Genomic DNA, 17,160 nt, shown 5'->3' on the forward strand with positions numbered 1-17,160 from the left:
ACTCATATTTAGCTTATGGTCCAGTATGACCTCTAGATGCCTTTATGCAGTACTCCTTCCTAGGCAGTCATTTCCCATTTTGTATGCGTGTAGCTGATTGTTCCTTCCTAAGTGGAGTACTTTGAATTTCATCCTGTTTACTTCAGACCATTTCTCTGGTTTGTCCAATCATTTGAATTTTAATCCTATCCTCCAAAGCACTTGCAATCCCTCCCAGCTTGGTATCATCTGCAAACTTTATATGTGTACTCTTTATGCCATTATCTAAATCATTGATGAAGATACTGAACAAAACCAGACCTAGAACTGATCCCTGCAGGACCCCATTTGATATGCCCTTCCAGCTTGACTGCGAACTGCTGATAGCTACTCTCTGGGAACGGTTTTCCAACCAGTTATGCCCCACCTTATAGTAGTTCCATCCAGGCTGTATTTCCCTGGTTTGTTTATGTTTATGGCTCTTCAAGTCCTTCTTCTCCATTCCAGCCTGTCTTGACGCAGTTCTTTGGAAACTCCCCAGTTAGTCAAATCCTTTGGTATAACATCAATCCAGATTTGGATCTTCCAACTTTTCTCTTACTCTCCACTTCTAAGTTTAACACCCTGTTTTCCTATATATTCTTACAGACTTCTTTTCACGTGCCCATACCACTTAAGCCTGGGCCCTTTTGTCTTTTCTATAATTGGTTCCACCTTCATACTTCCAAACATGGTCCATCTTTGCAACTCTCATGCATCCATCTTCACATTTTAATTTCCACTGTATTCAAGATCTGTGCCTGTCTCAGTGCCCAGCATTCAGAGGCATAAGAAAGCACAGGCCTGATAACCATCTTATACATCTTCCTTTTCAGTTTCATTGGCATTCTTCTATTGCAGATCACTCCACTCACTTCTCTCCCTTTAGTCCATGCCTTTCCTGTCCTGCTTATAAATTCATTGTTGCGTTCACCATTATTCTGTACTATGAAACCTAGGTACTTGAACTTCCATACCTTTTGATAGTGACTGCCCCTGCCCACCTCAGTTTCATTGTCTTCCTGCAAAATATTCTCCAATTTAAATGCTTATTACCTAGCATTGTGTTTACTAACACGAACAGCCTATTATCTTAAAAACTACTCACAGTAGTAGGCACAAAACTTATTAGTTAGAATACACAGATAATATTTATGCATAACTGAGGTTGTACTGATCTATCTAATATCAGAGGGATAGCTGTGTTAGTCTGTATCCACAAAAACAATGAGGAGTCTGGTGGCACCTTAAAGACTAACAGATTTATTTGGGCATAAGCTTTCATGGGTAAGAAACCCACTTCTTCAGATGCATGGAATGAAAATTACAGATACACTGGACCCTTGCTAGAACGTGGGATTTGGGATCCATGCACGGCAGCATGTTAATGCAGGGATTGCATTATAGCTGGGACCACGTTAAAATGAATTGTAATTAGAGTAATTAAATTTGGGATCCAGGGCTGCGACTGTGTTATATGCGAATCTGTGCTATACAGATATGTGTTCTAGTGAGGGTCTGGTGTACTGGCATAAATATATATTGGCACATGAAGAAAAAGGAGTTACCTTACAAATGGAGAACCAATGTTGAAGGCCAATTCAATCAGGGTGGATGGGGTCCACTCCCAATAATCGAGGAGGAGGTGTCAATGCCATGGACCTGAAGAAGTGGGTTTTTTACTCACAAAAGCTTATGCCCAAATAAATCTGTTAGTCTTTAAGGTGCCACCGGACTCCTTGTTGATCTATCTAATGTACTTCTCTGGCACTCATCAGTGTAGTATCTGAGCACCTTACAATCTTTAATATATTTATATCTGCAACTCACCTGTGAGGTAGGGAAGCCTGTACTGAATAACTACATTGTAGTGTTACTGTTATCCTTCTCCTTCTTCCCTTAACTTCCCTTGACAGTTTTGCTGCCGTCACTTTGTAGCATCCTGTCTGAAATTAGATTCTGACGCTGAATCAGAGCTATATGTCTGAACTCCATGTCTGCATAAAATCTCATGGAATCCAATGGGGCTGCATGCAGGTAGACTTAGGTGAAGCCCCACTGCTTTCAAAGGACTCTGCATAGGTCTAAGATACTACATGTGTTGATCCAGTTGCAAAATTGGGCCCTTGGTTTGTAAGCTCTTTGGGGTGGGGATCATACGGCTTGATTGTCCACTCCAAGAGGCAATAAATACAGGAATGCTGAGAGAGTGAAAGGTACATCTAATCTCCCTTTATGCCTCTTGTATTTTCCATCCTGCCAGAAGCAAGTCCAGCTGCTGTTGTATGTTAGATCAGCCTCAAGGCTGCTCTGAGTTTGCACTGCCCACAGCTCCATAGTAGCCATAGGAGGCCAAGAGTAAGCAGAATGCAGCATTGCTCTAGTTTTCATCCAGAATGCCCCTATGCTGAGAGCTTGAAGGGGACCACCACAAAGCCATTGAATTGGCTCTAAGACAGAAAGGGAGGCCTCTATACTAGGGGTAAGACTCAAGTAGGGAAGGGAGATTACTGCCTTTAAGGTACCTTTTTGCCACTGGGGTGCACAAATGGTTGTAGGGCAAGAGAGAATCAAGCCTATCATTCACTGTTTTATCTGTATTGTGAGGTTTCTAGGAAACACAGAGCACTAAAATAATAAACAATAGTATTTGTAAATGTTGTTTCATAAACATTAATCCATATTACTTGACTTTGGAGAATCTCTGTCTATGTAGTAGAATGCTGATAACAGAATATCAGGGAGGACATGTTTAGATAATTGGTATGGCAGAGTGTAAATTTAAATTACATATTTATGTATGCAGGCACAATACAACCTCAGTTATTCTTAAATATTGTGTGTGTGAATTCTAACCAACAGGTGTTTTGCTTACTACAGTGAATAGTTTTTAATGAAATGGGGCTGTTCATGTGAGTAAACACAATGCGAGGTAATACTGTATGTATTTACAGATTGTGCTCTGGGCCCTAACTCAGCAATTTGATCCATGTTTGCAGACCCCTGCACCTATGTGGCATTCCAAGGGACCTTTCTTGTGATGTGTTTATCCATAGAATGGCCATGCAGACCTGTGGCCCTGTAGGTATGACTAACAAAAGCAACAACCTAGTCACAAAAAATGTAATCTATGCATTTGGCTAATCAAGGATGTGCAGTTTAGGGGCACGTTACCAGTGCTCTTCTGAGGGGGGCTCCTCCAGCTCCCTTCCCAGCGGTGTGACGCATCGCGCGACTCCTGGGTAGCAGGTGAGAGGCTGCCCTGGGTCTCGGAGGCGGAGGGCCGCCTCCATGCCGCTGCATCTGGATCTGTTGCTGGGTGTCTAGTGCAGGGAGTGCCTTGCCCAGCCTTCTCCTTCGCACGGCCACTTGGCAACACTGCATAATCCTGCACAAACAGCATGGACACCCACTGACACAGCCAGCCGGAATCAAGGGCAGGGCGCTCCTTTCCCCCCTCAGTCTGCAGTGCTGCCTGGAGCCTGAGGCACGCTGCTGCGGGAGTCAGCTTCCCCCCGTCTCTCCGCCCGGCTACCGCTGGCTGGGTTCCTGCCCTGGTTATTCCTTCCCTCGCCCCCCCTGTGTCTGAGCCGTGTTATTGCTGTCTGCACAGGGCGGCAGTGAGCCTGCGCGCACGGGCTGCCTTTGCCTGGCAGAGCAGCAGCAGGACAGGCGGCAGGCAGCGCTGTGCGGGCTGCTTTGGGGCTGCAGCGGGACCAGGTGCTGGGGAGCGGCGGGGGCGAGCCCGCAGCGACCCCAGAGCGCGGGGCAGCGCCGCGATGCGCCTTCCCCTCGGGAAGGCTCCCCAGCCTCTGGCGTAGCAGCGGCTGGACCCGGCGCGGCTTCTCCTCCGTGATGTCCCCCAGGCAGCAGGGAAAGGCGACTCACTCGAGTGCTGGGGTGAAGGCCTAGTGTCTCCAGCGCCGCTCGCGCCCGCTCCCTCTCCCGCACCCCTCCGCCGGCGATGATGGCAGAAGAACAGCAACCTGATCCCCAGCCGCCGCCGCCGCAGCAGCAGTTCCCCGGCACCCCCGCGCCAGGGGGGGCTTTGCCAGCCCTGGTGCCCGGGCTGCAAGGGACGGAAGCCAACGCTCTGCAACACAAAATCAAGAACTCCATCTGGTAAGAGTAGCAGCAGCCTCCATGGCACGCTGAGCCGGAGATTTGTTCGTGCAGGCTCTGCATGTGCATTGCCAGAGCCCGGTGCACGCTAATAGGGCCCTTGACATTGTTTGGGGGGTTTATTTTGGGGTAAATTGTTCCTTAACGTGCACCTCTGAAACCACCCTCCCCCCGAAAATAAATGCTAAATGTTTTTTTTAGAGCTGCAGAAAAACAGGTTGCTTAAAATCTGTAGGGATCGAAACACTCGGTGCATTTAAAAGAAAGGAGGTTGGGAGATAACTTGCACTGCATGATGGTGGTGTGTATCTGAGGAATGGGGGATGGGGAGTGGAAAATGTGTTTACTTGGCTTTGCAGAGGGAGAGAGACCCCCCCCCACACACACACAGGAAGAAGCTTATTGTGAATTTCAGGCAGACGGACCATTGTCCTTAAGAATATTAATAGGCAACGCAAAACCTGTTCATCTGTAGGATTAGTTACCGTCCCTACATGTTTTTGCAGCGTTTATTCAAGATTATAAACTATTTAGGAGAGGTGGTGGTTCTGCATTTCCTGGGAAGAACGCACCTTTTGGAAAGATATATATATATAATATGCACACACCTGTGTGTATTCAATATATTATACTGCACACATGTGTATCTCTTTTATTTAGAGGATACCAGCATTTTTTCCCAGGAATTATATACAGTCAAATGTACCCAAGGCTTTGATTGGCTATGTTTACATAGAGATAATGGTAATTATGGTAGGTTTGTGTTAAGATAATGAATATAGCCTCACTTATTTAAGGTATCTTAATAACTGAATATTTTTTTCTTCTTATTAATAGTCTCTTTCTGATATATGAATTTGTCTCATCCCCCAATAATACAAAGTATTAATGCATCAAGGAGTGCAAATGTCATAGTAAAGATTGTATCAGTGTTCCTATTATAAACCTCTGTTTCCATGGGTTTGGAATTAAATGTGGTTTGGGCTAAAACTTGGCATGGTGGCATATCTAAGAATCCAATTTTTGTTACAAATTTTAAACAAAATCACCTCACAGTAAACCCACGTTCTGCTGAATTTAATATTAGTTTTTAAAAACTAGTTTAAAAAAAGTTCATTGAGTTTAGTTTGTCCTCCAAATAAAAAAATTGTTTTGAGAGTGTAGTATTGCAAGGGCCTGGCACCTGCAATATGTAGATTAAGCCCTTTGGGTACATTTTGAAAATTGGGAATTGCACATGTACAATAATTTTTGCCTTTTGCAGTATCTACATTATGGATGCCTAATAGCCAGTGTACTGATCCAGTGTTTATAGGGCTTCATACTATAGTTAGCTTTTATGGTATATTGAATTAATATGGATTTTAAAAGGAAGTCCAAAATATTAAAAATATTATTTGGGGGGTTGTTATGTAGTTAAACTGATATTAAAAAAACCCTTGGAAATTAAATTTAAACAGTAAATCACATTCTCTGTCCTGAATGTACACACACAGCCTTTTGTTTAGTTTTTGTATGCAGTGAGGTGACTTAAGGAGACGATATTAACTGGTGTATTTCCTGGGTGTTCTGATTGTGTTACCTTCAGATTATTCTGATTTATAATAGGTTTTTGTGGTACATATTTTATGTTTTACCCCTTCTCTTCCCATCAACCTGATATTTGGAAATCAGCTTCTCAGACAGCATGTTTACATTGCATTTAGATTAGGTATCATGTCCAAGTTGAAGACAAAATGGCTACTAAGTAAAACCTCTCCTTTAATAAGAACTTGCTTTTTAAAAAGAGACTTTGGTATTATAACATTACATTCAAAGATAGCTTGGTTTAAATATGTAATGTGTTTGAGTAAATAACTTCTCTTCACTTTCAGTACAAAAGAACTTTATTAGCTTCACCAAATGGTGATACATAAGCTAGTACAAGGTATCTGAAACCATCAGTGGTTTCACCAGTACATTGTGGTTGTCTCCTCTCCCAATATGGCTTGTAGAATTAGTAGATAGTTGATTAGCCATCCTTCACATACACATGACCTTTAGTTCTTGACTGTCCTGATAGCTTTCTTGACAGGTCTAAAACTTCTGCAGCACTTCCAGACAATATCACTACTTGCATATTATACTGTAAACATATAATATGTGAAACAACTTATTTATATTAAATTTCACTTTTTACTTTAAATTTTGTTTTTCTTACTGTGGAGAGCTAACATTAGAAATCCTTGTATTCTGTTGGGACTGTACTTCTAGCAAGCAGTCTTCACCTGAATGTCTGTCTGATTTTTGTTGTTGTTGTTAATATTTACTAGTGTCCTATATACTATGTTAGTGCAGATTTAGTTATTTTTGTTAACCAGAAATTAAGGTAGTTTTGCAAAAGAAAAGTAATATACATACAGTACTTATATCCTGCATTGGAAACTCACTTCTTCCTTGCTCCCAGCCCAAGAATTAGTACTGTTTACAGTAAGTGGAGTGTACTGGCAGTTAATGTATTTTACAAGCTATTCTGGAGAATAATACTAAAATGACCAGATTGCATCCTTGTGGGTAGCTTTAACTTATCATTTACTGAGAAGAGTATTTTCTCCTAGGTTTTTTATTTTAGGAGATCAGTGTTTTTTAACTCCTGAAGGATTTAGCACATTTAAATGAGTACCTTTCCACATTGTCTTCACTGTTTTATCTCCCCCCTCCCCCCCCCCCCATTTGCGAGTATAGTGGATGGACACTTTTAGTTTAAGGGATGTGTTTCTAGTATGCAAAACATATTTTCAGTCAAAATAGTATAGCAGGATATAGCAGTTACTGAAATACTGGACTTGCTGATCACAAACAAGTCTGTGCCTGTCCTTCCACTGTACAGACAAATATAAATATAGTATGTGATGTAGGCCTCTAGCAGGACAATGAGTTATTCATTATCTTAGCTCCTAGTTAATTTGTTCTGTTTATTAAATTAAAATGCAGTTTGACAAAAGAAGTAACTCTTCTGTATCTAGTATCTCTTTAAAACTAAACACTGGATTAAGTTTGAGTGTTTAAGGTTCACGGCATGGTTGGCATGCATATTGAAGACTTTCAAAAGTATTTAGCAGCATTTTAAGTTAATATTTTTATTCGCACTTTAAGTGCCCATTGAAAGGGGAGAAATGAAGAATTTCTCAGATGTTTTTAAAATGATCAGGAAGCATTAGCATTACAATCATGTCTGTGTACAGGTATGTTGGATAGTTATGGCTTATTAACTCTTGCCTGATTAAAAGATTAAGGATTCTGTATTGTCTGTCCACAGAATTGTTTTTTTCAGCTAATCCGTTTGAATGGGCCCAGTGAAGTGTTGTCCATTTTTATTTTTTGTATCACATATATAACCTACCCTGACAATTGGATATGTTCTGACAGTACTGATGAAAAGGGCAGAAATAATATTAGACTTATTTTCCCAATGATGGATTAGAAGTTTAGACTAGAAAGAACCTGTTTACAGAGCCTAGACTCTCTGATTAATATCAGGGTTTGTAAATTGCCTTAGTCTTCCCTGGACAGTGGGCCCCAATATGCTTATTTAATTTCACTGTAGATTCATTAAAGCTTTTATATTAATAGCTTTTGTCCAGACCCTAAAGCCTGAGGAGGGAAAACCTTACCCCTGTTTAGCTGTCTGTGCATATAGACTAATGGAATTTCAATTAATTTTTGGAGTGACAATATAGTATTATCAAATACTTTTTACTTATATATGGAGCCTGTGTACACAAATATACTGCTATGGATTTTGAGTCTACTCATAATTCCATTAGATTGCTAGAGAATGTCCTATTGGTGGAAAAAATCAGACAGTACTGGACATGCATAAAAATGATGTGGATAGAGATTAAGAAATTTGGATTGCAAACAAAGAAAAGTATTTGCTGACATTCTGCATTATGTGCAGTAAACAGTAGCCCCAATGATTTTAGGCAATTTCAGCCCTCTCTTACTACCCAATTCACAAGGTACAGTTCACATCCTATAGCTAGTGGAGGTTGTTTTGTTTTCTTGATCCTTATTTTGACTGTTGGGTGAAAATTATTAAATTAAATTCTTTTTTTACTGTTGCTGTAAATTGTCTTCTATTGTTTACATCCACACATGTAGTCAGGCCCTGGGTTTGCTTACCTAGTCTAGATTCCAGCAGTTCATTTTTGTCCTTAAGGCATCTGCTATGATTTGGATTTATTAATTCTGCATGAGAGGTGAAGGCTTTTTTTCCCCATGTCAGACATGAAAACTGCACTGAGGACTAGTGTGGAGTTTAGAACACAAAGCATTTGCAGTCTGTTTAAGCAGCACTGGGTGTGGGCTTCTGATCATAATTTTGTTCTCAGATCTGTCTTTTCGTTAGTAATATGGTGCACTATGCCAAGACTGCATGAACTGGGCTGCTCAGTGGCAAACTCCAGTGTGTAGTAGGGCCCAGTTGAAGTCCCATTGAAGCCAGTGGGAGTTGAATTGGCCCTTGTTCATTTTAGACTCTTGTTTTTGTTCTAAGAAACTAGGCTGGATTTTATATCAGTTCCTAATCTCTTGAAAGCACAGCCCCTCTTCTGGAAAATGAAGCAAGTCATGCATCCCCTGCAATCACACCTCTCTTAATTAATATGTCTTCTGCTCATACATTGCAGGTAACTCTTCATACCCTGAGCTTTGGAAGAGACTGGTGTGGGCCTTCAGAATTTGAATCTCTCCTTTTTTGCATGCTTTGATGAGCAGTGAAATAATTAAGTGTTGACATTTAAGAAATCACAATTGAAATGAATGGGGCAGTACACACCTCAGAGTTATATTTCAGTCTCTTTGCAAACTCAGGCTCAAACATGTTTGACAGATTTCTTCTGCAATCATGGTGGCTAAAAGCTATTGGGGACAGAGGGAAAAATGCTGAAACTTTGGAGAACAGTTTAGGAGTTTGTCTGCAGGTCCTTCCACATCCAGCTACTCCTTCATGCCTCCTCAAGGAGAATCTGCCATAATTTGGGAAATATTGTTTTTTACTATGTAAAAGTCTCAAAACTAAATTGTTTTAATCCAAAGGGAAAAAAATTAGTATAGAAATAAACTTTATCAGCAAGATACTCTTAATTTCCCCAATCCACTAAACTTGGTATTTCAGTGCTCAGGGGGCTTGGTCTCTCATATTTATTGGAATTTTGTAGTCATGGTGACTTTTTGTATGTTTGATTGTTAAATCTACCCCCAAGTTAAATCTACCAATACAGCAGGCCGAGTTTATCCCTGCTGTAAGTCAGTGGAGTTATATTGGGGATGAATTTGGCTCAGTATCTAGGTTGCATTAGTCTTGCTGTTAAGATATTGATATGCTGCTAACGACATGGGTCGTCAACAGCATTGAAGCAGTACAGCTTCACAGATGCCCTGTAAATACAAGGGGCTACAGCATACGTTAAAATGTGTATTTGGCTAATGAGTAAGAAGACTTATCTGTTTGAGTTTTGCTTCCTAACCAGAGTATTGATAAAGGTGCAGATTGGGATTTTGAAAGGATTATATGGAGTTAGGAGCAACACATTAAATTTCAATTTTATTTGGAAAGCTAACTCCCTTAGGGTTCTCCAACAATCCCAGCCAGAGTGCAGATCCTCTGCATCTGGAAGGAGATAGGTGTAACAAACAGAATACTTCAAAACAGTGCAGTGTCTGTGCAGACAGTATCTGAAGACTTCCATGACTTGTAATATTGTGTGTATCTATGTATTGTTTTTGTCTGATTGAGCTCTATGCAATGCAACGTAGTCCGAGGCCCTTGTAATACCTAGCCACTATGGGACAAAGAAAGAAGTAAGTGAAAGGGATTGTCTAATGACTAGAGTAGGGAACTGGAAAGTAGGTTACTTAGCCTCTGTTGTGTAGACACTGCCCATGCCAGCATAGCTGTGTTCCCATAGTTGTGCTGGCATAACCCTGTAGAGTACATGCAGTCTATACCACTGGAATGGGTTTTTCCATTGGTGTAGGATCACCTTCCCATACAAGGGAAGCATTCTTCTGTCAATATAGCTATGTCTACACAGGGAGCTAGGCTGGCACAGCTGTTTTGGTCAGGGATACGGGTGGTGGTTTTTTTTTTTAGACCCTGGCAACTGTAGCTGCATCAACCTAATTTTTAAGTGTAGACCAAACCTTTGGTTATTCTCGTAACTCTGTCACTATTCCTGTAGTCCCTTGCTTACGTGACCTTGAACAAGTCATGCCAATGCTTGTGCCTCAGTTTTCCTATATATAAAATGGAGATGTTTACTCACCTTTGTAAAGTACTTTTGAGATCCTCAGATAAGAGGTACTGTAAAATTGCCAAGTGTTATTGTAGCTAATTCAGTTTTTCTTGGCTTTGTGGCTCTTCTGTCATAGGCTGTGTGGGGATACTTTTCTGTCCAGAATGTATTACTGTTACTGTATACATAACGAATTGTAGACTGTGTACTTTTTAGGTCACTGCATGCTGGCTGCAATGTGGGTCAGCCTGATCAGTCCTCTCTTGCTGGAGTTATCTGGGTGTAACTGCTTGTTCTTTCCAGATTGGGTAGGCACATCTGCCTGTCACCCTTTTACCTTAGTTGGGTGTGGAAATGGGTGTTCCATTCTTGATCAGTGAATGGTGGTAGCCTGCCCCTTGACCATGAGAGCTGGCTAGCCCCACATCTGTCATGTAAAGGGGGAGGAGGTGGAGAAGGGAATACCTTCTTCCTCTTCAGCACTCCTGCTCATCTAAAATGTCTTCCCTCATTTAGCTGGTTAAGAAAGCGCTTGCTCTGCCTCTTACAATGGCAAGGAGCTGCTCTTGGCAAACTCTGCATCCTCAACATCGCTCCCATCAACAGGTGCAGCCTGCGACTCTGTCCTTAGGGAAAGGGCAAACTTAGCTGCATAAATGGCATTTGGCCTGCAAATGTGGGGGCGGGGAGAGCGGAGTGAAGGAGAAGCAACTTTTCAAAATGGGGAGTACCCACCAGGACAGGGGAGTCTCTCTAAGTCTGGGGGCATTTTTTTACGAGGTTAGAAGATAATCTGAATAAAATGAAAACTGACCTTTATGTAACCTTTGAGAGAGAGCTGAGGTTTTATAAAAGATCCTGAGTTTCTGAGTATGGCAGAAATAACTTTGCAGAAGTGAACCGTTGAAAAGCTGTCTATAGGAGAATCAGACCTAGCCTTTTTCATATTTATTTTAAACACTGTGAGCTAATGAAATGTATTGAAAAAACATATTCAAATCATAAGAGATTTGGCAAAGAGGCACTACTGTTAACTTCATTTAAAATATATAGGAGAGCATTAAATTGTTGACCTCACAGCATAAACATATATGATTTCCTTTTTTCATAAACATTTCACTTTCCACCGCAGGTGTTTTCTTTTTCTCTTTGTTGCAGCAAGTCAGACGGTGCAACATTGTAATACAGAATACATTTCTAATTCATTTTTAATAAGCAAAGAATTGTCTGGACTCTCATCTCATCTGATAATCTACCCTCCCTGAGCCCTAAAGGCCAAATTCTCTGTAAACTGGTGCAATTCAGTTGATTTCATTGGAGTTGCACCTGTCTGGATGCCCATGGGAAGTCTGACCCCAAATCTTGATATACGTTTTTAAAAATACTCCCAGTTTTGTTTCCAGCTGCTGTGTAAGTTAATGAAAAATATACTGCTACTGGAGATTGTACTGTTTAATTTTAAATTGGTCTGACCAGAATTGCATGGATAGCATTGCAATATTTTTGTCCCCCTGAAAGAGGGGATTGCAGCTTCCATTACTAATGTATGTTGCTTTCTCTTCTTACCCTAATTCTGCATATTTTGCCAAACAGAAGTATTTGGAATTGGAGTAGAGCTGCAAAATTCAGATCAGGATCCAAATCTGGGTTTTTTGTTCAGTCCATCCCTTGTGTTAATTAGTTTATTTAAAGTAGTTCTAAGAAGCTGATACAGCTGCAAAATAGATAGATGGATACAAATACATACATTGACTTTACAAAATGGCACCCATTAGAATATCTCAGGGCGCCTGGTGCAAAAAGTCTCACAACAGTGGCAAATTTTAGTTGACCACATTCAGCATAAATCAAAGGAATAAATAAAAATGCATCAGTCCTGTCATTCCTACTGACAAAATTCTACCCCGAAGGTCAACAGAAAGGAGCTGTTCCAGACTTACAAGAGAAGTGAATTCTGGAGTTTTCCAAAAATACCCTGCTACCAGCCTCCATACTTTTGAGTGTTGGAACTTCTTGCTCTAGTCCCTCAACAGATCTTCATTGGGGAAGAATGTAGGGAGAGAAGCCATTTCTCAGGTTCTAGGTTCCAACCCTTATAGACCTTTATTGGTTAATAGGAAAACTTTGAATTTACCTATAAGCAAATAGGAAGCTAGTTGCCAGCCATCAGATTATCAGTGAGCTTTCATTGACTACCAGCAAGAGCTCCACTTTCTACCTGCTAAATCATTAAGACAGCTAAAAATGATTTCAAAGCTGTCAGATACTATTTCCATGTCATTATTTGCTATAATTGCCATAGGGATGTTATACAAGTGAAACAGGATGGGGAGGTGGTCTGTGCAGTTTCAGATGGGAGGGAGGGGGTCCATGAGTAGATCTAAGATATGGCCCCTGCTTTTGAGTAGGCCTATCCCTTGCTATGAAGCACAAATTTCATTGCCAGCTTTCTGAAGCTGGAGCTATTTAATTATTCAGATTGGCTAATTCTTGAATTTAGTATTGCAAGAATAAACTCTGTGTACACAAACATTTTTGCAGGTAGTAAAAACTTTGTGTAATTTTAACAATTCTGAATACTAAAATTCTGTTTAGTATATTCCTATCAACTTCAGAGATTTTTTCTGGATAAAAATTGTTTACATACTGTAGGTATGAAATAGGTCAGTTGTGGGTTTTCCCCTTTGTGGTCAACAGTGACTGTTCATGCCAGACTACTGTAAGCTTGTTTCTAGTGGTACTGTGTGCAGTAAACTAGGGGAAAAAATTGGTTGAACAACCCCTTCTTTATTATGTGCATCTGTCTTTAATGGTAATGATGTTACCAGGAGGGTCGTTACCTTTAAAACTATCTTCAGTTTTTCAGTATATGTACTAAATAATTTGCTGTCAGAGTTATACAGGGCTTATTTTCTTTCCTCAGGTAAGCACAGAAGTCAGTGCTTTGTTTCTCCTATGTTGTTTTGAGCCAAAATTCCCTGAACCAGCAAAAACAAAGAACTGGGAAGAAAAGCACAATCTAGGAAAGAGAATAAGATAATGAGTGTCTGAAACTATAACTGAGAAATTAAATAAAAATAATTTTGAAAACATTTGACTGCAAAAATCCAGTATATATCTGAACTGGTTCGCTTGTGCTTATTAAAATCATGCCATTTGTTACATAAGATAACTGTAGAAAATTAAAGCTTGATTTCCTCCACTCTGTTATTCTTTAAGCAGAAATGGGTTGTATTCTGTTTGATCACTGCAGTTTCAGTTGGATGCTATAGTACACAGCTAGTGTGCAATCTACATAGTTAAACTGTGGTTTTGTGCAAACTTCTTACATTTCTTACACCTGTATCACTTGAGTATCTTGCTTATTTAGTTTGAAATACTATTTTAATGCTTTTCAGATTCATTTGCACTATGATAGATGCGTCTCATCTGGATTCAGGTATCCGTACAGAGTTAAAACTATGATCGTTGCAGTAAAATGATGTGCTGGCTTCAGAAAAGAGTTAGGTGGCCATTTTGGCCTTACTGAACTTCTCATTAAGTCTTCGTGTAAGTGACTGGAGCTGTTGCATTAGGACCAAATTTTTAAAGCTACTTACACGTTGCTGCGGTCAGCATCGCAATGGCTAACTGATTTAGGAGCCTAAATCTCAATTTCAGAAGGGGTTTATGCATCCGTTTTGAAAATGAGACTTAGGCTCCTAAATCAGCAATGCCTAAATACCTTTAAAAATCTGGGGCTTATAACTAAGGGATATTGTTGGTACATTTGGAATAGCCCTTTAGTTGTTTGGAATGTATCCAGAATAGGAGTAAATTGGTGACAGTGTGTGCCCTCTCTGAGGACATAAAATGTGGCATCCCTGCAGGTTTTATCCTGTCTTCATGTACATATGATATGATGTATCTTTTCTTACTGTGGAATAGACAATCAATGTGGTGTTTCACAATTATCTTGCCTGACAGACCTTTCAAGCCCAGTTTTCCCCCTAGAGGTGTGCTTGGTTGATATTCCTGCTCATTGTCAAGATGCCTCATTTCCAAAAAGAGAAGTCTAGTTGCTGGCTAGGGTTCATATCTTCGCTTAAGGGAGAGCTTGAAAGTAGTTATAAAGTTTGTCATTTTTTGAGCACATCCTTTTGATGGTCAGCCCAGGTGGTTCAGACATGGAACAAAATGTTCATTTTCAGATGAGAAATATATATGGGCTGCATCCATACTCCAGTGACTTTGTACCAGCAACATGTGCCGTTGCCACTACGAGGTGGCACTACCTCCCTGATAATGCAAAGAGTAGCAGCATACTGCTGCCCATCCCAGTTACATTACACTGGTAGCTTATAACAGTGACTATGTATTTTTTTAAATTTAAAGCCAGCAATTGCTTAGGTACATTTGAGAGCACCACCTAATACTACATCCGGCAGGAAGCCTGTGCTCCAGCAGCACCTGCTTTAGGTTGGCAGAAGTTTGTGCTAGTGATACAGTGGTTCCTAGTGTCTGTAACTTGTTCCTACTGAACATCTTCCACAGCTGCTCCTTGCCTGTGTTCAAAAGTTATCTGAAAACACTACTTCAGCATTTTTTTCTGTTTAAATTTGGCAACCCCTCCGCAGGCCTTCAGCTTTCCTTCTTAAAAAATTGGTACCATATTAAAATAGAGATCAAAAGCTGAATTACTTTCTGCAGCATTTTGGAGGGGAACACTACAGAGATCAGTAATAACTTAGTGAGGTTAAAGGCACATGAGGCCCAGAACTTGCAGTCTCTAAACTTTATCTGGGGTAAAGTGTTCTGTGGATCAGACTGTAAGCACCCTTTAAAAAAAATCTGCTTTGGTTATATTGTTAATAGTAATGTTGGATGCCAACTCCCTTTTCTCCAAAACAAGACAATGTTTTAGGATTCAGTGTCTGGTTCTGTTTGTTTTGAATAAATATCCCAAGCTGAGTCAAAGAGCTCTGACGTGTTAATAACAAAGAAGTAAAACATTTTAAACTTTCAGTGCTGTGGATGACACTACGTGTTGCAGTTGAATGGTGATATCTTTATTAAGGAAGGTGTGTATAAATGCATTGCCAATACTCCTATTTTAAAAATGGGGATCCCTACTACCAAGGGATAAAATTCTGATGTAAAATCTGAAAATTGCCTCTTTTCTGTATGACAGCCTCAATGATGTTACCAGCTTTAGGATCAACCTTGAGGCATGCCACCATTCTAAGGCCTGGTCTATACTATGCGTTTAAACCAAATTTATCAGCGTTAAACCGATTTAACGCTGCACCCGTCAACATAATGAGGCCCTTTATATCGATATAAAGGGCTCTTTAAACCGATTTCTGTACTCCTCCCCAACAAGAGGAGTAGCGCTGAAATTGGTATTACTGTATTGGATTAGGGTTAGTATGGCCGCAAATCGACGGTATTGGCCTCTGGGCAGTATCCCATAGTGCACCATTGTGACCGCTCTGTGACAGCAATCCGAACTCGGATGCACTGGCCAGATAGACAGGCAAAGCCCCGCGAACTTTTGAATTTCGTTTCCTGTTTGGCCAGCGTGGAGAGCTCACCAGCACAGGTGACCACGCAGAGCTCATCAGCACAGGTAACAATGCAGTCTCCTGAGAATCGAAAAAGAGCTCCAGCATGGACCGCATCGGACGTATTGAATCTGATCGCTATATGGAGAGAGGATCCCGTGCTAACAGAACTCTGTTTCAAAAGACGAAATGAAAAAATGTGAAAAAATTTCCAAAGGCCATGAAATGGAGATAGGCGACACCAGGTGACTCAAGCAGTTGCAGAAGTGAAAGTAAGGAAGCTCGGACAAGCCTACCAGACAAAGCCAAAGACGCAAAGCGAAAGGTCCAGGGTAGGACCGAAAAACATGCCGCATTCTACGTGAGCTGCATGCAATTCTAGGGGGGTCTTCCACCCCTACCCACCCTGTCCGTGGATTCCAAAGGTGGGGTATAATCTCAGCCCATATTTTTTTGAGGAATTCTGCAGACGGGGAAGATTGAGGGAATGGAGAGCTGCGGAAGAGCATCACAGCACTCATTCTCCTCAACACCCAGGAGCTTTTTCTCACCCAGACGGAATTCTACTCTCCAGCGCCTCCCAAGCAAACTAGCCCAGACAATGAAGGCATCGGAAGCGACCCGGAGTGTACCATTGTAATACAATACAATGATTATAAAAAGCAAGCGTTTTTTAATGATTAATTTGCCCTGAGGACTTGGGATGCAGTCGTGGCCCAGACAGTTATTGGAAAAGTCTGTTACTATGTCGGGGGATGGAGCGGAAATCCTCCAGGAATCTCTGTGAAGCTCTCTGGAGTATTCTAAAGAGCCTTTCGCAAAAGTTTCTGGGCAGGCACTTTTATTCCGTCGCACTCCATGGTAGGACACTTGACCACGCCATGCACGTAGCAAGAATCTGGTATCATTGCATGACAAAGCCTAGCTCGTAATGTCCCACGTGATTGCTGGCATCAGCAACATCACGTTCTTATACCGCTGTGTTAATCCTCAGAGAGTGAGATCATTCACCGTAACCTGGTCGAATTCAGGAATTAATTAAGGGGACGAGATGGCCATATCCTACTGGGCTGTTTTGCCTGTGGCTGAAAAAGAAATCCTCCCTGCAGGTAGCCAGTGGGGAAGGGGGGGGGAATGGGGTGCGAGCTTTATTCGCATTGGCTAGCAGGATCTTCCTTGCTACCTAGCCACGCAGTGGG

General features: G+C 41.1%; 1 protein-coding gene across 1 annotated transcript in view; it reads left to right on the top strand.

Annotated features, from left to right (window-relative positions):
• Positions 1-3,648: 3,648 nt before the first annotated feature.
• RFX7 (regulatory factor X7) overlaps positions 3,649-17,160 on the top strand; it is a 108,278-nt gene continuing 94,766 nt past the window's right edge. Inside the window, exon 1 of the mRNA XM_032777634.2 lies at positions 3,649-4,140. Within this exon, the coding sequence (XP_032633525.1) occupies positions 3,983-4,140 (158 nt within the window). The 5' untranslated portion in view covers positions 3,649-3,982. The remainder of the gene's footprint in view (positions 4,141-17,160) is intronic.

Source organism: Chelonoidis abingdonii, chromosome 9 (genome assembly GCF_003597395.2).
Source record: "Chelonoidis abingdonii isolate Lonesome George chromosome 9, CheloAbing_2.0, whole genome shotgun sequence".
NCBI lineage: Eukaryota > Metazoa > Chordata > Testudines > Testudinidae > Chelonoidis > Chelonoidis abingdonii.